The sequence below is a fragment of the Delphinus delphis genome, chromosome 14 (assembly GCF_949987515.2).
Source record: "Delphinus delphis chromosome 14, mDelDel1.2, whole genome shotgun sequence".
In the NCBI taxonomy this organism is placed as follows: Eukaryota; Metazoa; Chordata; class Mammalia; order Artiodactyla; family Delphinidae; genus Delphinus; species Delphinus delphis.
The window spans coordinates 37,654,270-37,680,942 of record NC_082696.1 but is presented as its reverse complement, the minus strand read 5'-3'; the positions used below and the strand labels follow the sequence as shown (position 1 = coordinate 37,680,942).

The 26,673-nt window shown below is 37.9% G+C and overlaps 1 protein-coding gene across 4 annotated transcripts in view; it reads left to right on the top strand.

The window, feature by feature from the left end:
- The window catches only part of NKAIN2 (sodium/potassium transporting ATPase interacting 2), a 990,407-nt gene that overhangs the window by 28,503 nt on the left and 935,231 nt on the right, over positions 1 to 26,673 (top strand). For 2 of the 4 annotated variants that reach the window (XR_009521932.1, XM_060030017.1), the window contains exon 2: positions 16,017 to 16,064. The exons of the other annotated variants lie outside the window; for them this stretch is intronic. Coding sequence is in view for 1 of the 2 variants with exons in the window: in XM_060030017.1 (XP_059886000.1) it covers positions 16,017 to 16,064 (48 nt within the window). In the remaining variant the exon portion in view is untranslated. The remainder of the gene's footprint in view (positions 1 to 16,016; positions 16,065 to 26,673) is intronic. 4 annotated transcript variants of the gene reach the window in all.

The window sequence follows — 26,673 nt, the reverse complement described above, 5'->3', positions numbered from 1 at the left end:
AAATGATACTGGCCTATCATTATTTTTCTCCCTCTACCTCAAAACAGTAAGCTTCTTGAGGGCAACACCAGGTCTTATTTGGTTCTGTTTACTTGGTTAGTCAGTGTTTGTTGAATAAATGCACACATTTTAAATCATTGGTTAAACTTAATCGAGATGCATAAAGAAGGGTCCTAAATTGTGTTGGTGAAGTTCTGAAGAAGCTACAGTGACACTGTGTTGCTGACTAAAGATCATTTGTATGGATAATTTATATAGGAGAGTATAAATTTGAGTATTGCTCAAATAACAAAGGATTCAAGTTAACAATAGCTTGTAGGAAAGAGTTTAGGATTCCGGAAGTTTTCCAGTGGAATAAAATATGGTGGTGTTGGTTTGCAACCTTGGGAGTTTCCCGGGTGAAGTCTGAATCTGCCCCTGTACATGGAGGGCAAGGAGAAACCAGAGAAAGAGACAGACCATTCTAGATTGGTAGGTGGCAGGTTTAATGAGCAAGGGGACTTACACAGTAGGCTTGTCTTGGGCAACCACAAGATGAATAGATCTCTGTACCCGCTCACCAGAATCGTAAGAGTTTATGTAGGGGCCATATGGAGTTCAGTCACATGTACCATTTAGACGATCTCAATAGCACATTACTTTCTCAAGGCTGTACCCTTGAAGTAGCTCCTAGTGCAGGAATGGTGGGCAGAGCATACATTCCAAGCATAGGGGAGGAGGCAAAGAGCCTCTGATTGCCCAGGTCCAGCTTGTAGGTTAACCAGCAGTCATGTCCCCTCAATAACCTCCAATAGGTGGTTATAGTGTTAAACAGCTCATAAAAGCCTACTTCAAATCACAAATGTGAAACAAAGTTCTGACGTCATTATTCTATGCCCTTCCTGCTTAAAACCATTAAATTGTGTCTCATCACTTCTGATAAAGTCCAAAATCCTTAGTGTAGAGCCTAAGGGGTTCCTGAATGACCTCATCCATACTTAGCTTTTGGTCTTCTTCACTCACCCTCCCTCCCCTTACCATATTGTCACTGTTTCACTTCCTCAAATGTCTCAGCATCTTGCTATCAGGAGCTTCATGCTGTACCAGGCCAGGAATAGCCTGCCCTCCCACCCTCACCATAGCCAGCCTAACTCCTACTAAGCCTTTGAATCTCTGCTTAAAAGATCCTCTGTGAAACTCCCGCTGACTTTCTGGCCAGGTCGAGTCCCCTGTTATATGCTACCATAGTGATCTTTCTGAGGACTTGATAAACATTGCATCTGTATGCCCCACACTGTGTCTGGGATATAATAGATGATCAATAAATATTCGTAGAGTAAATACAGGCGACTTAACTGTCACTGAATAGATACTTCTGGATACCAGTAACCATTTAACTATACCAATACATGTATAAGAAGAAAATGACTTTATACTTCTGTCCCGAAGTCTTCTCTACTGTTGAACTATCTAAGGGTCTCTCCCCTTCTAAACTGTATTTTCTCCTTAAGCAATCTCATCTGGGCCTACAGCTTTAATTATCACCATTACCCAGATGACTCTCAAATTAAAATCTTCAGTTCAGAATTCTCCCTTGAGCTCTAGATCTGTGTATCTAATTGTCTATCTGACAGCTTCCCATGAAAGTATCAAACATATATCAAGTTCCATGTTTTAGTTAAGATATTGCTAGCTGTTGTAGCAAATGTAGTCCAAAATTCCAATGGTGTAGCACAATAAAACTTGATTTCTTAGCCCAATTCAGAGTTTCTGGTGGGCATGCAGCCTTCTACATGGTAACTTTTAGGGAAACCTACTCCCTTTTACTTGGAGTTTTACTCTCTTTTAGGGCTTGTAGACTTTTGCATGAGGTCAGTGGTTGAGGAACCAAGAGGCGGTAAAAGTCACACCTGCTTCTTAAGCTTTGTGGCCCAGTACTATTGTTCGTACTCCCCTAGTGAGCACTAAGCACGTGGCCCTAGCCAGATGCAAAGGATCAGGGACGGCTGGGAAATATAGTCTTTGAGCACCTAATTCCCACAATAATTCTCCACTATGAAATAAGCATCAATTTTTGGCTGACAGCTAGTCACCTCTGACACATTCAACATGACCAAAATTCAGCTAATTTCCCAAAGTAACTGAACAATCAAGCCAACAGACAGATAAACCCTGGCTCTCCTCCAGTGTTCCTTATTTCCAATAATGCCACCTGCATAAGCGGGAGATACAGGTGTTGTTCTCAACATCCTCTTTTTTTAGATTTTTCATCAAAGGGGACTATAATTTGCTGCTTTAATTAATCACCCCAAATCTGGGATTAAAAGAACTTTAAAGGTTAGGTAAGTAGGAGTCAGAAGCCCCAGAATCATCCCTGACTCTTCCCTTACCCCATGTGCAGTCATTACCTGGTCCTGTTGGTTTTGTCTCCTAAATATATATTGACTGGGTTCATGTCTCTCTTGTAGCCAGCCTCCTCCCCTGAACTGATCTTCCCCACTTGTCCTCTGGCTCCGCTTTGTCTTCTTTACACAGTGGCCAAAGTGAACATTTAAAATGCATATCTAATTGCATTATCTCCCTTGCTGTTAGCACTTCAAAGCTGGCCTACCGCTCTTAGCAGAAAGACAAAAACTCTTAACATAATTTACAAGGGCACCGTTATCCTGGTTTCTACCTCGGCTTACTTTTGTTAGGATTTTCTATCTTTTCTAGCCACACTGTCTTCTGGTGTTATCCATGCTCTAAGGCCTTATTTTCAAAATTGTTTCCTCTTTTTCTAACCTAGTTAACACTTACATATCCTTGATAACATTGTAAAGTATCACATTCTCAGGAAAGCTTTTCCTTATCTCTCTAATCAGGTCAACTTCATCCACTGAACAATTTTAAAGCAACTTGTATTTCTGTTTTGTAGCACTTGTGACAATAAGTTTTCACATTTCCTTATGTGATTATTGGATTAATATTTGTGTTTGACACTAGATTTTATTTTCTCAGTGGGCAGGGGTTGTGTTTTGCTCGATTTTTTTCTCTCCAGCATTTATATCACTGCCTGACAAGTGGTCAGTGTTTAATAAATTTTTTTGAATGAATGAGTGATTTTGTATACCAGGTGGTGTTATCAACTGAGGGATGAATGGCCATTATCTTTGCAGGTGTATGGAGATATTGATTTAAGAATTTAGAGCATCCCTGATATTTTGAAAGCTACAGGATTTTCTACGTTGCATATTTAAGATTTCTTTATGGAACAATGCAAATCTCGCAAAGTTTAGAGCATAAAGACCAGAAATGAATTTGTTTTGCTTAGCGATTTACATCAGATCTTTACATGGTTGAAACTTTCTTTTGTTATTCATCTCACTGGGTTTCCTAGCAACCTATGTTGCCATTGTGGTGGGACATTCTACAGATAGTGGCATCTTTAGTGTCTTTCTGAAGTATTGCGTTTATCTGTCCTGAAATTATATACTTGCAATTGCATTTCCTAAATATGTATATCTATCTATATGTATATGTTCATATTTATTATACTTGCTGAAAATAGTATAATATAAGCTTATTAAATAATATTTAAATCTTTTGAATCTATGATTCTCAAAAGTCACCCTGGCAAAGATATTTATTTTTAATTTCTGGGAAAAATAATTCCAGTGTCTAAATACTTAGTTTTATCTCACCCTTCCTCCTCCTGCACCTCCTCCTCTTCTTCTTCTCTTTTTCTTTTCTTTCTTTCTTTCTTTATTTTTGGTCTTTTTTTTTTTTTAACATCTTTATTGCAGTATAATTGCTTTACAGTGTTGTCTTAGTTTCTGCTGTATAACAAAGTGAATCAGCTATATGCATACATATATCCCCATATCTCCTCCCTCTTATGTCTCCCTCCCACCCTCCCTATCCCACCCCTCTAGGTGGTCACAAAGCACCAAGCTGATCTCCCTGTACTATGCAGCAGCTTCCCACTAGCTATCTATTTTACATTTGGTAGTGTATATATGTCCATGCCACTCTCTCACTTCATCCCAGCTTACCCTTCCCCCTCCCCGTATCCTCAAGTCCATTCTCTACATCTGTGTGTTTATTCCTGTCTGCCCTTAGGTTCATCAAAACCATTTTTGTTTGTTTTAGATTCCATATATGAGTTAGAATATGGTATGTGTTTTTCTCTTTCTCACTTACTTTGTGACAGACTCTAGGTCCATCCACCTCACTACAAATAACTCAATTTCGTTTCTTTTTATGGCTGAGTAATATTCCATTGTATATATGTGCCACATCTTTTTTATCCATTCATCTGTCGATGGACACTTAGTTTGCTTCCATGTCCTGGCTATTGTAAATAGTGCTGCAATGAGCATTGTGGTACATGGCTTTTTTTGAATTATGGTTTTCTCAGGGTATATGCCCAGTAGTGGGATTGCTGGGTCATATGGTAGTTCTATATTTATTTTTTTAAGGAACCTCCATATTGTTCTTCATAGTGGCTGTATGAATTTACATTCCCACCAACAGTGCAAGAGGGTTCCCTTTTCTCACACCCTCTCCAGCATTTCTTGTTTGTAGATTTTTTGATGATGACCATTCTGACTGGTGTAAGGTGATACCTCATTGAAGTTGTGATTTGCATTTCTCTAATGATTAGTGATGTTGAGCATCCTTTCATGTGTCTGTTGTCAATCTGTATATCTTCTTTGGAGAAATGTCTATTTAGGTATTCCACCCATTTTTGGATTGGGTTGTTTGTATTTTTTTGATACTGAGATGCATGAGCTGCTTGTATATTTCAGAGATTAATCCTTTGTCAGTTGCTTCATTTGTAAATATTTTCTCCCATTCTTAGGGTTGTCTTTTCATCTTGTTTATGGTGTATCACATTGATTGATTTGTGTATATTGAAGAATCCTTGCATTCTTGGGATAAAACCCACTTGATCATGGTGTATGATCCTTTTAATGGGCTGTTGGATTCTGTTTGCTAGTATTTTGTTGAGGATTTTTGCATCCACGTTCATCAGTGATATTGGCCTGTAGTTTTCCTTATTTGTGACATCTTTGTCTGGTTTTGGTATCAAGGTGATGGTAGCCTCGCAGAATGAGTTTGGGAGTGTTTATCCCTCTGCTATATTTTGGAAGAGTTTGAGCAGGATAGGTGTTAGCTCTTCTCTAAATGTTTGATAGAATTCACCTGTGAAGCCGTCTGGTCCTGGGCTTTTGTTTGTTGGAAGATTTTTAATCACAGTCTCAAGTTCAGTGCTTGTGATTGGTCTGTTTATATTTTCTATTTCTTCCTGGTTCAGTCTCGGAAGGTTGTGCTTTTCTAAGAATTTGTTCATTTCTTGCTGGTTGTCCATTTTATTGGCATATAATTGCTTGTAGTAATCTCTCATGATCCTTTTTGGATCAGGATCTCATGATCCTGACACCGTATTTCTGCAGTGTCAGTTGTTACTTCTCCTTTTTCATTTCTAATTCTGTTGATTTGAGTCTTCTCCCGTTTTTTCTTGATGAGTCTGGCTAGTGGTTTATCAGTTTTGTTTATTTTCTGAAAGAACCAGCTTTTAGTTTTATTGATCTTTGCTATTGTTTCCTTCCTTTCTTTTTCATTTATTTCTGATCTGATTTTTATGATTTCTTTCCTTCTGCTAACTTTGGGGTTTTTTTGTTCTTCTTTCTCTAATTGCTTTAGTTGTAAAGTTAGGTTGTTTATTTGAGATATTTCATGTTTCTTGAGGTAGGATTGTATTACTATAAACTTCCCTCTTAGAACTGCTTTTGCTGTATCCCACAGGTTTTGGGTCATCATGTTTTCATTGTCATTTGTTTCTAGGTATTTTTTGATTTCCTCTTTAATTTCTTCAATGATCTGTTACTTATTTACTAGCATATTGTTTAACCTCCATGTGTTTGTATTTTTTACAGTTTTTTTTCCTGTAATTGATATCTAGTCTCATAGCATTGTGGCCGGAAAAGATACCTGATATAATTTCAATTTTCTTAAATTTACCAAGGCTTGACTTGTGACTTAAGATACGGTCTATCCTGGAGAGTGTTCCTTGAGCACTTGAGAAGAAAGTGTATTCTGTTGTTTTTGGATGGAATGTCCTATAAATATCAATTACGTCCATCTTGTTTAATGTGTCATTTAAAGCTTGTGTTTCCTTATTTATTTTCATTTTGGATGATCTGTCCATTGGTGAAAGTGGGGTGTTAAAGTCACCTACTAGTATTGTGTTACTGTTGATTTCCCCTTTTATGGCTGTCAGCATTTGCCTTATGTATTGAGATGTTCCTATATTTGGTGCTTAAATATTTACAATTGTTATATCTTCTTCTTGAATTAATCTCTTGTGCATTATGTAGTGTCCTTCTTTGTCTCTTGTAACAGTCTTTATTTTAAAGTCTATTTTGTCTTATATGAGAATTGCTACTCCAGCTTTCTTTTGATTTCCGTTTGCATGTAGTATCTTTTTCCATCCCCTCACTTTCAGTCTGTATGTGTCCCTAGGTCTGAAGTGGGTCTCTTTTAGACAGCATATGTACAGGTCTTGTTTTTGTATCCATTCAGCCAGTCTGTGTCTTTTGGTTGGAGCATTTAATCCATTTACATTTAAGGTAATTATCCATATGTGTGTTCCTATTACATTTTCTTAATTGTTTTGGGTTTGTTATTGTAGGTCTTTTCCTTCTCTTGTGTTTCCTGCCTAGAGAAGTTCCTTTAGCATTTGTCATAAAGCTAGTTTTGTCTTGCTGAATTCTCTTAACTTTTGCTTATCTGTAAATGTTTTAATTTCTCCATCAAATCTGAATGAGATCCTTGCTGGGTAAAGTAATCTCGGTTGTAGGTTTTTCCCTTTCATCACTTTAAATATGTCCTGCCACTCCCTTGTGGCTTGCAGAATTTGGGCTGAAAGAACAGCTGTTAACATTATGGGGATTCCCTTGTATGTTATTTGTTGTTTTTCCCTTGCTGCTTTTAATATTTTTTCTTTGTTTTTAATTTTGGGTAGTTTGATTAATATTTGTCTCGGTGTGTTTCTCTTTGGGTTTATCCTGTATGGTACTGTTTGTGCTTCCTGGACTTGGTTGACTGTTTCCTTTCCCATGTTAGGGAAGTTTTCAACTATAACCTCTTCAAATTTCTTTTTCTATTCTTCTTCTGGGACCTCTATACTTCAAATATTGGTACGTTTAATGTTGTCCCAGAGGTCTCTGACACTGTCCTCAGTTCTTTTCATTCTTTTTTCCTTATTCTGCTGCCTGGCAGTTACTTCCACCATTTTATCTTCCAGCTCACTTATCCGTTCTTCTGCCTCAGTTATTCTGTTATTGATTCCATCTAGAGTATTTTTAATTTCAGTAATTGTTTTTTTCATCCTTGTTTGTTTTCTCTTTAGCTCTTCTGGATCCTTGTTAAATATTTCTTGTATTTTCTGCATTCTGTGTCTGAGATTTTGGATCATCTTTAACATCATTACTCTGAATTCTTTTTCAGGTAGGTTGCTTATTTCATCTTCAGTTATTTGGTCTTGTAGGTTTTTACCTTGCTCCTTCGTCTGTAACATATTTTTTTGTTGTTTCTTTTTTTTTTGATGGTGGTACTGTATTCCTGTCTTACTGGTTGTTTGGCCTGAGACATCCAGAACTGCAGTTTGCAGGCAGTTGGATAGAGCTGGGTCTTGGTGCTGAGATGACCTCTGGGAGGCCTCTCTCCGATTGATATTCCCTGTGGTCTGAGATTCTCTTAGTCCAGTGGTTTGGATTCAAGCTCCCACGGGAGGACCTCGGGCCAGACCTGTGGTCTGGGAACCAAGGTCTGGCAAGCTTTGTGGTGTGATAAAAAAAAAAAAGAAAGAAAGAAAAGAAGAAAGGAGGAAAGAAAGAAGAATAAGGAGCAGTACAATATCAAAGAATAAAAAACAAAATAAAATTAGAACAATAAAAATTATACTAGGAAAAATAAAACTATAATTGAAACATCTTCAACAAGGTAAAAGAAAACCACAACAGAAAAAAGAAAGAAAAAGAAAAGGGGGGGTGGGGAATAAGCAAAAAGGAAAGAACAATAGCATACTATAAAGAATAAAATAAAATTAGAAAAATAAAATACTTATTAAGAAAAATAAAAATATAAAAGAATCAACAACAATGAATCAACAAGGTAAAACAGAAGCCAATCTAAAAGAGGAAAAAAGAAAAAGAAGAAAAAATGCCTCGGCTATGGGGGCAGAGTTTAGGCCGGGGGTGGAACTTAGGTTGGGGCAGGATTTAGGGTGGGGTGGGAACTAGGTGGGTCGGGGGCGTGTTATGAGCCTGGGGTGGGGCATGGTGCAGGGCTGCCTGTTGCCTGCGCAGAAGGGGAGAGGCCTCTGGAGTTTGCAGTTCCAGAGTTTGGAGGTAAGGCCCTGGGTGGGGTGTAGGGGCGGGGCTTGGGGTCTGCACGGCAGGAGGGAGGCTCTGAGGGCACAGGATTAGGCCCAGGAGCCCAACAGGCTCCCCGGTGCCTAAGTGGACGGGAAAGCACTGGCCCTCTTCCCTTCTGTTCCCTCGTACCCCTCCCCCACCATCTCCCCCAGTGTCCTCCCTGTCCCCACTGGACCCCTAACCGTGGGTGGGTCCCGCTGGGTGTAGGAACTCCCCCCATCCCCCAGCCACCCCTCAGGGGTGCTGGTCCCGCAGGACCGGCCTTTACGTTTGCTCCCCCTCCCTCCCTCCCATTCCCTCAGGACCCATGGCTGGAGGGAGTCTAGGTGGTCAGAGGATCAGGCTTGGGATCTTAGCAGGTTCCTGGGGGTCCAAGTGGGCAGGGGAAACCTGGCCATGCTCCCTTTTGATCCTCTGCCCTCCCAGTGGTTCCCCAATTTCCCCCTTCGGGCGTGGGACCCCTTCCCCTCCCCCAGCCACCCCTCAGGGGCGTCAGTCCAGTCCTGCCTCCACTTCTCCTCCCCCTTCACTCCCCCAGCACCCCATGTCCTACCCGGTCACTGGGGGTTCCTCCCATCCCCTTAGGTGTCTGTGGTCCCCCACTGGTGCCTGGTAGGTGCCCTAGTTGTGAGGAAATGCGAATTCCATGTCCTCCTAGTATGCCATCTTGACTGTGCCTTCCTTCTTCCCTTTTTGAAAAAGTTTTTTTGGCCAGATACCACACAGTTTTAACTGTGGTAATAATAAGTGTTCAGTTTGCTTCTTAAGTCCTCTGATCAAATGTTTGGCTGTGAGGTCTTTATAGCACATATTTCTAGTACCTTGGCCTTTAGACTACATTTCTATGGTGCCTCTTGGACCCTATAATAAAATAAAAAAATCCTTTTTTCAGTTTGTTTAATCAATTTGGGTTTCTTTATAAAGTACAAATTTTCTATAGCAGTAAGATGTTTGGCATCCATGTACTCCTGCATTGTCCATTCAGTTTTCCTTTGATACACAAAGTAAATAAGGCATGCGTGTGGAAGGTGACCACTTACCTTTCTCTGTCTCCAGAATGGACTCTGTGCCTCCATGATTTGACTCTGAAAGAATCAGTATTGTACAAAAAAGCATGGGTAGCCCTTTTTCATTAAAAAAGAAAATTTTTAACTTTTCAGCAGAGTTTAGGGATTCAGAATGAACTATAGCACTTGTAAACTGTTCTTTACTTTTAGAATGTAAAGGTCTTTCTTGAGAGAGAATGCTACACTATGTAGATATATAATCACAATAATCAGAATACTTACTCCCTTTGGCATCTGATTCCTTGTACTCTGAACTGTTCTGAAGAACATGGAATATTGGTGTTGCTTAAAGTTCTCTATGACCTGATATTATTCATTATTTCTGTGTTGGACAGAAATAAAAATGCACAACGTGGGAGCTGTGAGTTTCAGTTATATTTGGGGACTTACTGAGGACTGTAGCCTGGGAGACAGCCTATCAGATAGCTCTGAGGAACTGTTCCAAAGAGGTAAGAGGGGAGGTCAGCACATATGTGATTTTGGAGAAGGGGTATGTGCAGTCAAGCACACATCTTGGTTGAAGGTTAGCTAGTCATAAGGAACAGATATCTTAGTTAATGATTTTAGTGCTTTTCCAAGTATGGGAAGATGCACGAAATTGAGTTCATAAAATTTTGTCCTGAGAATATTTAGCTACCTGAATGCCTGTTCTGCCAGTTTTCCTAGAGCCTCATTCCTGATCTCTGTCCTGAATTCTTTTCCGGGTATGTTGAAGGTCAGTGACTACAGTGGCTAATGACTCAGTCCTTAAGGAAAAGGGTGGCAAGTGACATTCTTTAGTTGGCATCTGTAAAGTTAGGAAACCTCTTGTTCATGGTACTCATAGGGAACTGGGCCTGAACCTGTTTCTTTTACTTAAGACATTTTGTGGACTGTTGTAAAATTCTTAGGCAACTGATAGTTTGTTTATATCAAGATAGTTTGTATAATAGTTTGGAAGGAATAAGGAAGAAATGAAATGTCAATATATGTTATATGTAGCTTCATTTGAACTGGAAAACTGAAATAATCATATTCCATTTAAAATTCATTAACTAATTGCACTGATTTCTCCCTGTATTCAGTTTTATTCAATCAGTTGCTATTATTGTTGAATCCTAAAATAAAAATAGAGAGGCATTGGGGCTTCCCTGGTGGCGCAGTGGTTGAGAGTCCGCCTGCCGATGCAAGGGACACGGGTTTGTGCCCCGGTCTGGGAAGATCCCACATACCGCGGAGCGGCTGGGCCCGTGAGCCATGGCCGCTGAGCCTGAGCGTCCAGAGCCTCTGCTCCACAACGGGAGAGGCCACAACAGTGAGAGGCCTGCGTACCGCAAAAAAAAAAAAAAAAAAAGAGGCATTTAAATTTTCACCCTCCCATGTTTATTAATCAAACTAACCAATTTATTCATGCTTAGGTTTTCTGCCTAAGTACTTACTTTTGGTACATAGTTCTTAAAGCATCCTGTTCATAGTTGTTACTTTTTTAATAAATAGAAGATGAGATTAATTTGTCTCCAGCCTACCTATCTGCCTCTCTATCCATCCCAAGAGAGGTTGGCACTTATGTCCTTGGGTGTGCTTTTCGCTCATGGCAAAAGTAACTTCTTTTTTATTCTTTTTCATAGATATTTTCTATAGTACATAAGGCGAAGTAAATGTGGTTTACTCTTCAATTTTGGAAGGGGCTCTTTATGCGTACGCATAGACATCATATTGCATAAATGAGTGTATTCTTTATTTTGTGGTTATGACCTCATAGCCAACTTTTAGGTTTGACTTAAATGGAAAGAATGTAGTCCCTATAAGACAACTGATTTGTCTCCTGCAACTATTGTTTAGAGTTCTGTGGAAATTCTATATCTCTTGAAGTGTTATTTTATTATAATTCATTTTTATGCCCAAGCTACCAAAGGTTCCCATATGGGGTTCCCTCTGAGGTGCATAATTACGAGTTTGGAGGAGGAAAAATAATTTTCTCTCCGCCTTTCTAGGTTCTTGGCTAAGACATTCCCCTGTAATAAAAGACAGACTAACAGGAGAAAAACAAACAAAAGGTTAAGAACAAGTATGTGTTCTGTATTCATGGGAGATAGCCAGCAAAGCTTCCCAAATGGTCCAAGCCACTATCTTAAATACCATCTCCAGCTAAAGACAAAAGAAAGATGTTGGGTGGGGGGAAACAGTTAGGGGAGTTTTTCAGGCAAAGCACAGTAAACAAGGGTATGGTTGTTATGCAGATTTAAGTCAATGCCTTCTCCATTAATAAGAGTTTCTAGAGATTTAGTCATCCTTTTCTTCCAGGTACAGAGAAGGAGACACCCTTACAAATAGAGATTCCCCTTATAACTGCAAATGTCTCTTACAGAAGGTTAACTTCTACATAGTTTTCAGAGCTTCTCCTGTATCTGCTGTTTCTTAAAAATAACCAGCTCTCCAAAATTAAAGAGGCATATTTTGGGGTCGTATATTTTGCTCCCTTTCAGCAAACACTCTGTGGTTTTTCTTCACCCTGAATCTCTGTTGTGAATTGTATTTATACATATTGAACCATATACTCATCTGTAAAATATTGATAAAAATATGTGTCCTCCCTATTTCTATATTATTGGAAGAATCAAAATAAAATTATATATGATAACAAATAAAATAAATATCCATGAGTTCATATTAATAAATGGTTGAATAAAAAAATGAATGGGGAGAAGGTACAATTCTTCTTACAGAAAAATGTCATATGAGATATATAGGTTCTCCCCATTCTGGAATGTGAAGCTTAATTCCCTCCCTGTGAGTGTAGGCTGGACACAGTGACTCATTTCTAAAAGAGAAAAGTATGGAAAGAGGAAAATAGTACATTTACAGTAGAGAAATTTCTATTGTAAATGTAGAGGTTCTCGGTATGTTAAGATCACGTGCCCCCTGATATGATGTGATGGGAAAGACAATTCACCTCTCTGGTATTCTTTCCCTAAACCTGTAACTGCAGTCTAATCATGGGGAAAACATTAGGCAAATTCAAATTGAAGAACTTCAAAATACCTGACCAGCAGTCTTTGAAACTGCCAAGTTTATGAAAAACAAGAGAAGACAAGAAACTTACAGATTGAAATGAAGCTAAGAAGACACAGTGACTAAATGCGATGGGGTATTCTGACTTAAAACTTGGAACAGCATAAAGCACATTAGTGGAAAAACTGGTGAAATATGAATTAAGTCTTTAGTTAACAGCATTGTTCGCTTAGTTAATGGCATTATACTAATGTTAGTTTCTTGGTTTTGACAACTGCACCATCATTACACAAGATATTAACATTAGGGGAAGCTTGGTGAAGGGTGTATAAGAACTTTAATATCTTTGTAACTTTTCTGTAAATCTAAACTTTTCCTAAACTAAAAAGTTTGTTAAAAAAAAATGAGTGCCTTCAAAAACAGACATACGGATCAATGGAACAGAATAGAGAGCTCAGAAATGAACCCACATACCTTTGGACAGTTATCTTCAACAAAGGAGGCAAGAATATACAATGGGAAAAAGAAAGTCTCTTCAGCAAGTGGTGCTGGGAAAGTTGGACAGTTGCATGCAAATCAGTGAAGCTAGAATATACCCTTACACCATACACAAAAATAAACTCAAAATGGCTTAAATATAAGACAAGACACCATAAAACTCCTGAAAGAGAAATAGGCAAAACATCCTCTGACAATCGTACCCATGTTTTCTTAGGTCAGTCTTCTAAGGCAATAGAAATATAACCAAAAATAAACAAATGGGACCTAATCAAACTTATAAGCTTTTGCACAGCAAATGAAACCATAAACAAAATGAAAAGACATCCTACAGATGATGTGACCAACAAGTGCTTAATTTCCAAAATATACAAACAGTACCTACAATTCAACAACAAAACCAATCAGAAAATGGGCAGAAGACCTAAATAGACATTTCTTCAAAGAAAGACATACAGATGGCCAACAGACACATGAAAAGAAGCTCATCATTGCTAATTATTTGAGAAATGCCAATCAAAACTACAGAGAGGTACCATCTCATACCAGTCAGAATGGCCATTAAAAAGTCTATAAATAATAAATGCCGCAGAGGGTGTGGAGTAAAGGGAACTCTCTTACAGTGTTGGTGGAAATGTAAATTGGTGCAGCCACTGTGGAAAACAGTATGGAGGTTCCTCAAAAAAACTAAAAATAGAGTTGCTATATGGCCCAGCAATCCCACTCCTGGGCATATACCCAGACAAAGCTATAATTTGAAAAGATACATGCACCCTTATGTTCATAGCAGCACTTTTCACAATAGCCAAGACATGGAAGCAACCTAAATATCCATCAACAGATGAATGAATAAAGAAGATGTGGTACATATATACAATGGGATATTACTCAGCCATAAAAAAGAATGAAATAATGCCATCTGCAGTAACATGGATGGACCTAGAGATTATCATACTAAGTGAAGTAAATCAGAAAGACAAACAACATGATATCAGTTATATGTGGAATCTAAAATACAACACAAATGAACATATCTATGAAGCAAAAACACTCACAGAGATAGAGAACAGACTTGTGGTTGCCAACAGGGAAGGTGGTGATGGGGGAAGGAAGGGCTGGGGGTTTGGGATTAACAGATGTAAACTATTATATATAAGATGGATAAACAGCAAGGTCCTACTGTAGAGCACAGGGAGCTATATTCAATATCCTGTAATAAACTATATTGGAAAAGAATATGAAAGAGGATATATATGTATAACTGAGTCACTTTGCTATACAGCAGAAATTAACACAAAATTGTAAATCAACTATACTTCAATAAAATTAAAGAGCTCCTTAAGAAACGAGACCACCTCTGACTCATTTTTCTATCCCCACAAAAGATGTGCCTTAAAATAATCTTGAGAATCCTGACATTAGATGTGACATTAGAATGTGATCTGAGAATATTAAATATTATATTTGAGGTATTATTATATTTATTCATATTATAAAAGTAATTTATGTTCAGTGTAAGTATAGAGAAGAAAATAAAAAGCACCTATATTTTGTTTTACTGTCTAGAAATAACTAGTGTTAACTGTTTACACTTAAAGAACAGTATGTTTTTGGTATGCATGATATCTCAACGTTTGAGTTACACTGCACATTTGATTTTATACCTGATTTTTTTTTTCATTTAGAAATATTGCATCGTTACAGTATTCTTGGGGAAAGTGGTTCTTAATAATGTGTATCTAGACCTGACGTGCCAAAGAGGGTGTCCTATTATTTGCTTCCAGACCCATTACTCCCACAGCCTCCCATCCCCATTTCTAGGGGATTTTCCCCTTCTAGTTGTTAGACCAAACATTTGGGACTCATCCTTGGCTACTCTGTTTCTCTTCTACCCACATGGAATCCATCAAGAGATCATGTTGGCTCTACCTTCAAAATATATCCAGATTCCAATTATGTCTCATTTCTTCTGCCACCACTCTGGTCCAAGCCAATGCTTCTTCTCTTGGATGTTTGCTCAATTTCTACGCATGTGACATTTTCAACACTGCAGTCTGATTGATTGTATTATAACAAGAATTCGTATCTTTCCTCCCTTCAGAATGCTTCATTGGTCTCCCTATCACTCAAGAGTTAACACTAAAGTCCTTACTACATTATGACATTTTTCTTTCTGAATTTTTTCCCTGTTTTATTCATTTTAGTGTTGTACTTTTTCTTACTCAGAGGAAATCTGAGATAGTTTTCATTACCATTCCACTGTGGAACATTCTGTTCTGTGGAAAGTGATGTGAAAACTCTCCTCCATAATATTCTTTCCAAGAAGTCCTTATGCATGGAAACAGCAGCACTAATTGTGAGAAGTTTTGTAGATGGAACTTGGCTTTGATTTGAGAAAGAGGACAAGCTTATTTTAAAAAGTTACATATGCAACTATACCTGGTTAGTAGGATCTTGAGAAGAACCAAGACTTTGAAGCAGTGGCAGATAACAGGAGGAAAAGTTTACCCAGAAAAGATCGGCAAAGTACGTAATGCAGTATTCTTAGAAATCAGACGCCAAAAATTTCTTTCGTGAATGCAACAGTGATTTTTAATTTTCTCTTTTATCTTTGAGAAAAAGAGACCTGGATTAAAGTAATTTGATGTTTTAATAAATGAATAAGGAGAAGCTAAAGTCCTGAAGTCAGCCTTTTTGTTTCTAATATATATGAGAAATTAACTGAAATGATTTTGAATGCTACTTCATAAAATCTCTTCTTTATGAATCTGTATTTTTTAGCTTTTATTACCTCATAAATTCTGAGGGGTGATTTATATAATTGAACAGTATCCTTTTCCTTCCATTGTTGAACAAGAAAGCAGGAAGCCATCTTTGATATAAAAGTTATAATCATACATCCTGCTGCTGTCTGAATGAAGGAAGTCATTTTTTATTTGAGTTATGTCAGATTTCTGCTCTTAGGAAGGTTTTTTATTTTATTTTCGAGAAAAAGCATACACTATAAAATGCCACTTGATAAGAAATAACTAATATATTTATTTCATTTCCCAAACAGAGTAAAACTAATGTGCCTCAGGCAAAACAGTCTGTCAACAGAGACACGGTAAGCGAACCGGCACATGGAGGGATCGTGTAGTTAAAGCAGTGTTTTTTGTTACAGTTCTGCCAAGGGGGTTGGGGATCTGGGAATCTTTTTTTAAGGGGTAATTGCCTTTCAAATGCGCTTTTGAAATCAAGTGTCTTACAAAGGGTGTGAGGTTTCACTTTGCGTGCCAGGAAAAGGCAGTTTACCTCCCAAGATTAGACGAGAGAACTCGTTCTTTCTTCCTTTGCTTGTTTAGGGATGCGGCTAGCAGTGAGCTTTCTTGGATGTGGAGGAACCCCTGTCTCACAACTTAACCTGCAGAATTGCCCGTCATACTTGGCTTTCAGCTCCGTCTGCTGTGGAGCCAGTCTTGCTGAGCTTCACGTCCAGGGAGCAGAGCAGCACGAAACTGAGGGCAGCAACCATCCTGTCCTGCTTAGGGGGACGGGACTCTGCTTGTCCTATTTGGTCAGCTCAGTAGGCTGGCAGAGCAGAGCATGCCCTCACATCTTAAACTTGCAGGAGGCAAAAGTGTCTTGAAAGGTCATAATGATACGTCAGAACCTGAATATTCAAAAAAAGAAACAAAAATAAAGAGGCCATTTCAAAGTAATTTTTCCCATTTTTAAAATTTATAATCTAAAATTTTCTCGTAATTTAAGAAAAAATATAATGGAGTTGCTTAAAATGCTTTATAAACCCCTTATGTATAAAAGTTCTACTTTTAATTTGACTTGATTTAGAGAACTTCATTTATGAAAATGTTGATAGCAGACAATCTTCAGATGCTTAAATGTGTCTAGAGAGTGTGCACATCAATCCTATTTTTTCTGTAGGGTTACACCTAAACAATACAAAATGAGCATACGTCTGTTTGTTTTGTTTCTTTTTTTTTACAGTTCTTAGAGTTCATAGTTCCCTTTAATAGGCCAGTCTTTTTTTGCTAACTTTCCAGATTTATTTTCATTTCGGCTGTTAACTGCTGCCCCCAACCCTAAACCTTGCTTTCTTTTTTTCTCAGCACTGCTGTTAGCTAATAATTCTAGTTTTAATAACTGACTAGTTTAAAGTATTTCTAGCCCCCTTTTTTATTCGCAAGGTATTTATTGAGGGCTTATTAACAGAGAGAATATAGAAACGATGATGAAAGGTGTTACTATGCTCGAAATGCCACTTTTCAAAATCAGGAGCCTCTTAAAGTTATAAGCAAATTTACTTGGAAAAATGATTCAGACCTCCAGAAAAAAAATGCTAAACATAAACCCCTTAAAGATAAATCGACCATTCCAAAACCTCCCCTATAGTTGGACATGACTAAAAATAAATTGGTCTGTTACATTTTTTTGTTTTTGTTTTCCTTGTTTTCAATTAAATAGATATTTGACAAAATTTTGGATAAAATAATAATGACTTCTGGAACTTTTTTCTTCAGTAGTTTCTTTATAACCCATAGAATTCATTAAATATGGCAGGACTGTAATTGTCAAATGTTTCATGTGTATGTGCACATCTTAGCATGTATGTTTGTATACGTTTAATTACTACTATTATCCAAAGAGTACTTAGGCAAATGCTGTATTCTTTATATGATTATATGATGTTCTAAAAATATTTACTTTTTTAAACTATGAAAGTTGTATTCATAAAATTTACATATAAATTACATCTCTTGTGCCAAAAAATTATACACACATAGGGAAAAAATGAAACACGCAGTTTTCTCTTTCACTTAGAGATGGATTTTTAAGCTTGCAAAAATGTAAGCAAAAAACTCACATGTTTATACCAAAAGGGATGTTAGATTGAGGGAAAACTTCTAATTGTTTGATGTTTGGTTACAGTTTTGTAATATATAAAGCCTGGTTACATTTTTAACATGCCAACTAATTGCTTATATAATTATTATCTTTCTCAAAATAAAGACAAAGGAGTCCTGGATGTCAAACATCTAAAGTGTATTGAAGGTACTTTTCCTGTTTTGAAATACACAGTTTTAGCCTTCTATAGTACTCAGAAAAACAAATGCATTATATAGGCTTTTATTGAATATCCAAAATGTATTCTAGTTTTGGGGAACAAAAGGGGAAAATTTGTGCAATAAGACTTCATTTCATCATTCTGGGATTTGCATGTAGTAGAAAGGAACACCTTCATTAATTTTATTTGGTATTTGAATAATTTATGTACCACTCTTCAGTGTTTCCAGTAGGGCTGTTAGAAAAATATTCAAAGTATATTCTAGATAGGATTTTATAGCTTTATGCAAAAGGGAAATGAATTATTTCTTTTAGACCGTTAGAATTATTACTGTTCTTTCCATTTTACAATTGACTGAGGTTGCAGACCCGTAGAACTTCTTCCTTTTGTGTGTTTTAAGTGCAATGGCAAGTCCAGTACACATCCCCAAACTTGGTTGCCTTTGGACCTTAGCAGAACTGCTCTTTCGCACTTGCACTAGGAAAATTGCCTAGTCTGATAGCAGTGAACAGAGCAATATATGTATACAAATAGAAGAAGAAGAAAAAGCTTAAATTTCTTTCCTTCTTCCCTCCCCCCCTCCCTCCCCCCTTCCTTCCTTCCTTCCTTCCTTCTTCCTTCCTTCCTTCCTGTTAAAGTTCCCAAAGATATGGGACCATATCTTTGGGAACTTTAACACAGCACTCTCAGTGGGACCAATTTGCAGGTAAGATCATCTCATAACAAGACACTTTAGATATTCTTAATTAAACTGTCTTGGATGGAGTCCAAAATAAACTGGCTTAATACCAAACTCTACTGTATAGTGAATGTTGTGAAAGTGAGATGTCAGAGTAGAGTGTATGCTTTTTTAAGGCATAATAATTAAATATGGGCACATAAGGCTGAAGGGAGTGACCTATTTTACAGTGCTATATATTATAGCTCCTTTGGAAACTAAGCAGGCCTCTGCCCTTATCACTGCAGGGAAGGATTCAGTTATGATGGTAATTCACACCTCAATAACTTTCTTTTATGGCATCCATCCATCATCAACAGTAAGGCTGTACGCAATCTGAGGAGGATTCCCGGATGTGACATTCTGGGAAGGCTCACATCTCCTGAAGACAGTAATACAGCCAAGAGCCAGAGGACCCATTTCACTTCAGCAACTGCTGAGTCAGTCCTAAATAACCCTCAACACCCAGGCTGCTGAGGACTTTTAGAACTTTTCGATCATTTTCATCAGCAAAAGGAAAAACAGCAGAGCTAACAGTAGGAATACCCAAGGGATCCTCTATCATCGTTAAGAACTTGGCTTGAGTGTTCTTAGGTCAGTTATTGTGTAACCTTGTCAGTCATGCATTTTTGGAAGCAGCTATAGCATGACTTTTACAGAATGACAGATGCAAAATGGGTTCAGAAAGCATCATTGAGAGCTCAATTTTGTTGGCCGAGAAACTGTTGGATATTCCTAGCAGATAGTGGGCAAATTCCATAGTAGATGAGGTGGGAGTGTCAATTAGCCCGCTGTGATTTTTGGAGTATTTGTTTACTAACATCTGCATCTGTAGCTATCCAGTTTTGCTCTCCTCCAAAGTGGTAAAATAATGCTGACAAGACAAACTTTATTCGACTTAGTTTGACATGTTATACACAAAAATTAATTTTGGTATATGTATTAGTCTGTGTGGGCTGCCATAACAAAACCCAGAAGGTGTGGCTTAAACAACAGAATTTATTTCTCACCATTCTAGAGGCTGGAAAGTCCAGGATCAATGTGCCAACTGATCTGGTTCCTGGTGAGTGTTCTCTTCCTGATTTGCAAATACCTCATCACACTGTGTCCTCAGTGGTGGAGAGAGAGCTCTGGTGTATCTTCCTCTTCCTATAAGGGCACTAGCCCTTTCAGACTACGGCCCCACCTCTATGATCTCATTTAACTTTTATCACCTCCTCAGGGGCCCTATTGTTACCGAACCAGATTTGTTTGCCTGATACACAGCAAGCCAAATGCTGAGACACTGAGGTTTACAGCAGAGAAAGGGTTTATTCAAGAGGTGGGCAAGTGAGGAGAGGGGAGAACTAATATCAGATCTGCTTCCCTGATTGTGAGGGGCTTGAGATATTTATGGGATAAAGAAGCAGGGTGGGCTTAGATGTGGGGAAAGGTGAATGGAAGTAAGGAAAAGGTGAAGTAATTGGTGTTCTGTGCAGGCATATCTGAGTTAAATGCTTCTTCACGAGACGCATGTTCAAAAACGGAGGCTCTTTTGCATGATCTGCAAGGGTGAGGTTTTTGGCCCTCTGACATCTAAAAGGTCATTTATCAGACGCAGGCCCTGTTTTAGGGTTGGTGGTCCCAAACAGTCTTAGCTGGCTTGAACTGGACAGAGGTCAACTCCAAATTCCTGGAAAACAACCTAAGCCTCCCATTACTATAGTGACTCTTTTGTCAGAGACATTATCTATAGGGGTTGTTAAGGGGTCCAAAAAATAAGGTGAACTTGGTCAGTGAAGGCAAGTTACAAGTGGAGGGGTTTTTAACAAGTTGTTCTGTGTGACAAGCTCAAGAATTTCTGTTAGTCACCAGTTTCTGTTAACCCTCTGGGGCACAGTTTTAGGGTTTTTTAACCCTGTGGAGCACAGGTTCACTATCTCCAAACACAACCATACTGAAAGTTAGGGATTCAACATATGAATTTTGGGGAGACACAAACTTTCATTCCGTAACAGTGTATAGCAGTGTATAAACAATTAGGTTAATATATTCTTTTGAACTTCCTGGGAACTTAACCACTTCTGAATCTGGATGTCTTTGGCAATGGTGACTGATTTAATTCTCTTCACAGTTGTCCTCTAAATTTAACCTCCACTTAGAGTATTAGCTGTGCTCCATGCTGGAGTATCATCCTTGTTCAGAAACTAGGGACATCTGAGGGCCCTTATGCCATTATTTAGTGAGTTCTGAAGTCTGTGTGTCTGGAGTTTTTCCTCTAAATTTCTACTGGGCTCCTCTAGCAATGAGCCTCCTTCCTCTTGTCTGGTCTAGTCCTGTATCCCAGACCTACTAACTAGGTCCTGGTCTTGTGTACCCAGTGCCACAATCCATGCCTTGGTTTGCTGGTTTCTTGGGACATAAGTGTTTTGTTTGTTTGTTTGATTTACTTCTTTATTCAGGTATCCAATACTTCATTGTTATTTTGTTGTCCAGTCACTGTGCTTGGGATAAGAACCACAACTGTGAATAAGAAATTCAGGTTTTTATCCTCAGTATATCTCCTCTGATGTAACACTAATATCTTATCTGCCTGAACTGTGAGCCAACTAGGTATTTTGTTTTTCTGGTCACTATCTGATATGGAATAGACCTAAATAAATAGGCAATTTCAATATAGTATGCTAAATGTTAAAATGAGAAGGGGGTTACAGGATGATATAACAAAATAGTAGGATAACCACACTTGCCTTGGAAACTTGGACAAAGCTTCTTGGACAAACTGATAGTTATTTTAAGTCTTGAAGAAGTGTTAGCTAAAGAGCTGGGAGGAGAGGGATTTGGGCAGAAGGAACCTGATATACAGGGCATATTGAAGAACTAAATGTCTGGCTATAACACAGGTTATGAGGGAGGAGTTAGTTCTACCTGATTTTCACTAATATCTTCTAGGTATTGGAATTTGGATTTTGCATCCCCATTTTTATAGGTTTGTTTCTCTCCATTGTCTGCATCTCCTGCCAAAATCCCCTTTAGATGCTGGTCTATACCAAATCTCTAGTACATGCCTCCCCTTAACCATGTAGCTAACATATATGTGTGTGTGTGTGTGTGTGTGTGTGTGTGTGTGTGTTTTCTGAACAGGTGAAATAACTTTCAGGCTCTCCAGGCTTAGATTAGCACAAAGGGGATGTATAGGAGAGAGGGGGCAGGGCTTAATCACACCACGTGGACATATATGTGCTTGATCATGAATGGCATTATCTGGAGAAAGTCACCAATCTGGAGTTGATGGCCAAGCTTACATATTTATTCATATCACACTAGCAGCATAGAATTTTCATACTGGAAGGAAGCTAAGAGATGATCTGTTCCCAACCTTGTTGTGCAAGTCTAACAGATTGGATAATTTCTAAGGTACCATTTTGAGTCCCTTTTATATCATCATATGGCTTCCATATTTATACAATATTAGAGTTATACTCCTCATCAAGAATTATTCCCAGTTTAGAAACATTTGAGGAGATATTTGCTATTGTAGGCAGGCCTGTGGCTAAATCTCAACAAGTGAAACTGAACTAGATTACTTAGTTTGAGTGGCAGAGGGAATATCGAACGAAAGAATTAAACATTACCCAAGAAGAAATCTGTGTTAAGATGTTAATTGGAAGACATCTTTAAATCCCAACTCAATAGATACCTTTTGATTTTTTGAGGGGTCATTTTAGGCTTTTGAGACAAATAGATGTTGAAGTGGAATATTCTGATTATAGGTTTGTATTCTTGGAGTATAATCAATATATGTACTTTTTTTTAATTTGCTGATAGCTTGCTACCTTTCTGAATTGGGTGTGAATACAAATACTATCAAATGTGTATCTTCTATGACATGAAACAATTCAATAATATAAAGAATTCAGTCATCTGTGATAGTTTTAAAAAAAGCCATGTGATTCAAATAGCTTAAAAGTCTTTTGACAGAAATAAAATGTAATAACTTTCAAGCATTTCATAAGTAGACATGCAGTCATCAAAAAGAATAATATAAAAGTGACATGAGAAGTAGATTTAACAGTTTTTTTGCTTTATGTGGTATATTTTCTTTTTATACTTATGCCAAATACTGTATTATTTATCTCAAGTGAATTGCATATTTTGTATTTCTCATTTTCTTGATTTTTATTATATATCTCATACTTCCGTTAGTTATAGAGAAGAGGCCATATCAGTGATGATAAAAGGTTTTAAATAAAAAGATGAATTTGACAAAGTTATGTAAAATTTTGGTTTCTATTATTCAGCTTATATTTAAACCTTTTTTTTTTTTTTTTTTTCTTTTCTCTTCAGCCTCTTCAAATACTCTTCATTCATCTTCCATGAAAGCTTTGCCAGGTCTCTCTGACTCATGCTAATCTCTCTCTTCTTTGAATTCTGGGCACTGTAGTTTTATAACTATGATTTTGGAAGCTTACATTTTTACTTGAGTGTTTTATATGCATCTTATTTTTGTAACTAGAAGCAAACTATCTTTTGTTTTGCCCTATTAATGTGCCGCACTTGGAGCAGAACTCAACATGTTATGCTGAATTGGAATTACACTTTATCAACCCTGTCATTTCTAGGTGTATGTAAACCTAGACGTGATGGAAAAGTCTGTGAAACTCTCTAGAATGAATGGTTTTCCTTGCTAACTTAGTTTCTCATAGGCTAAAGATATCACCCTCCTCCTGCCAACCCAACTAGGGTAGTGTGTTTACATCGTTGCTTAAAAAATGAGCCCAATACTTCTCCTCTGATGAGAACATAGGGCCAAGTAAGGGAGAGATATATGTAGCTATGTGCTGTTTTTATTTAAATACTCTAGCCCTTGGGCTTTTCTTGAAATTGTCTAGTCTAACTTGTAGACATCTGTTGCATAGACTTCTAATCCTTTGTGATCTGTGTTTTGCCTTTTAGAGGTGATATTATCTCTGTTGTGATGACAGAAGTGATTGGTTACTAATAGGAATAAAAAACATTTTTTAAAATTAATTAATTAATTTAATTTTGGCTGGTTGGGCCTGTGTTGCTGCGCACAGGCTTTTCTAGTTGCAGCGAGCGGGGGCTACTCTTCGTTGCGGTGCGCGAGCTTCTCATTGCAGTGGCTTCTCTTGTTGCGGAGCACGGGCTCTAGGCACGCGGGCTTCAGTAGTTGTGGCTCGCGGGCTCTAGGGCCCAGGCTCAGTAGTTGTGGTGCACAGGCTTAGTTGCTCCGTGGCATGTGGGATCTTCCCAGACCAGGGCTTGAACCCGTGTCTCCTGCATTGGCAGGCAGATTCTTAACCACTGTGACACCAGGGAAGTCCCCCAAAACGTTTTTTATATCAACATTGCATCAAGGAAAATTAGCTTCATACAGGTTATGAGAGCAGTAAATTCTTCAGAAAAAAGGAGCAAGCAGTATTTGCACGTATACTGTGGACTCCTTGTCATTACAATATTCTTCAAACCCAGGTTTCCTGGGGAGGTTGCTAATGGAAAATACTGTTGGAAATCTCTTTCCTAGAGGTATTCACACACACACACACACACACACACACACACACACACCTATCTCTTGATTATTCTTTCTTTCACAAATATCTAGTGAGTGCCCTCTCTTTGCCAAGCACTCTTTGCCTTGTATCCTTGCAGATGGGGGTCCAAGGATGAAGGTGCCCTTATGGGTCATTCAGTCTAGCAGTGTGTAGGATGGTTAAGAACCGAAGGAAATTGTTGCCTAGGCACAGATTTTTTACCTCAGAGTTCTAGACCATGACTGAAAGGCTAGTAACCCCCAAATGTGCTTGCATCTCTTTCTAAATCGGCCTGGGTCGCCATTATCAATGCATGTGTATCTACCATAGTAAAAGTATTTGCTTAATAAACATGTATAAGAGGAAGCATATTCTATAGTCTTTGAAGGCATTTTATCATAAGCTGACTTGGGAGAATTCTCAATATATTCATGCCAATTTGCGGAAAGATGGTAGAAAGAGATTGAATCTTATAATAGTAATGATTTTCTTCTCCGTAGCTCATATTAAAATATTTCAGCCAAGCAAAACAAAAAATTAATATACACAAGTAGTTGCACTATTCAACATAGGGATCTGAAGGGTGTTATTATTATTAATATATTTAAAAGACTTAATTTTTAAAGCAATTTTAGGTTCTCAGCAAAATTGAGAGGAAGGTACAGAGATTTCCCATATACACTCTGCCCCATTCATACATAGGTTCTCCTATTGTCAACACCTCCCACCACTGTGGTACATTTGTTACAATTGATGAACCTGCATTGATACATCATAATCACCCCAAGTCCATAGTTTCCATTAGGGTTCATTCTTGCTGTTATGTATTCTATGGCTTAGGACATAATGACATATATCCATCATTATAGTATTATACAGAGTAATTTCACTGTTCTAAAAACACTCTGTTCTCTGCCTATTCATTCTTCCCTCCCTGCTAGGATGTTATGTTTTGATGCATCAAACCAAGTGGCATGTTCCTTTGTAGATGCAACTCTGTGCCTGGAAGTAGAAGTTGTGTCCTGGCTCTACTACTTATTATTATAAGACCTTGAGTATATCACATAAAGTTTCTTAGTATTTGTTTCCTCTTCTTTAGAATGATTAAAATCATTTTATTTTTGTCTCACAGAGATGATATTTGTGAGAATAATTTATAAACTGACAGGAATTTTACATACGTATTCTTGTATTTATCTGTTGGACCAACTGTCACCCAAAATTCTCCATTTTAATATTAAAATTTATATATCTAAAAATCAGACCTCTCAGTCTAAACTGGTGGTTCTCTACACTGGACACATTAAGAACCACCTGAAGAGCTTTAAAAAAAATACCGTTGCCGAGGTGATTGGGATGGGATGGAGCCTAGGAGTCTTTTTTTTTTTTTTAAAGCTCCCACATGATTCCATGCTACAGTGTGGGTGAGAATTGCTGGTTTCAGTGTCAAGTCCTTCAAACATGAGGACCTTTATAAATGATCAGGAAGCAACATTCTAGTGCCTAGAGCAATGAACTCCATCTGTAGCCAAGAAATAAATAGCAAGTATTCATTAAAAAGCCATTATAACCGTGGGTACTGTTAGACTAAGGTGGAAATACTGCCTCAAAGTGTGTGACACTGTGGTTATGAAACTATACACGTCAATGTCTGGAACTATCTTACTATTATCTGTGGCTAAAAGATGAAAGATGCTTTAGAAACTTTAGACAGATGCTCCTGTACTGGAGCATATAGCTTGGATTGTCAGATAGCCATGCGCAACAATGGGATACTAAGGAAGAAGAGACAAGGAATCTACAGACTAATGCTAAGTTCTGTATGACTTTAAAGTGTGAATGTATCCTATTTAAGGACTGGGGATAATTTGACTGAGACCAGGGATGTGTGTTTACTTTCAGAGTGTACCCCCATTTCAGAATAGATATAATTCTGGAGAGTCAGCCATGCTCTTCAATATGCTTTATACCAGCATCCATGTTTGGAGAGAAAGGAGTGTAAAGCACAGCATCTCTGCTAATTTTGAAGAGGTTCCACTTATATTACATTCATAATGAACAGAAAAGCTCTAGGACTTAGTGATATTTCTACTGAATTATTCAAGTTAAACTTTTAAAGTCATATGACATGGCCTGTCTTACTTAAAACCTTCCAATAATTTCTCATCTTCTATCAAATAAGTTACAAGCTCATTTTCTTGACACTCAAGGGCTTTTGAGAGTTTGACAACTTGATTTCCCTTTACTTTGCTGTACTTGTTCAATGAGTCCTATCATTTTGCTTAACTTTTAGGAAAACTATCATGCGTCTCTGTATCATTTTCAATCACCCTTAGCAATAATAGAAATAGTCCTGTTAATAGCTGCCTGCCTCCATAGGCTGTCCCTGAAATGGGTT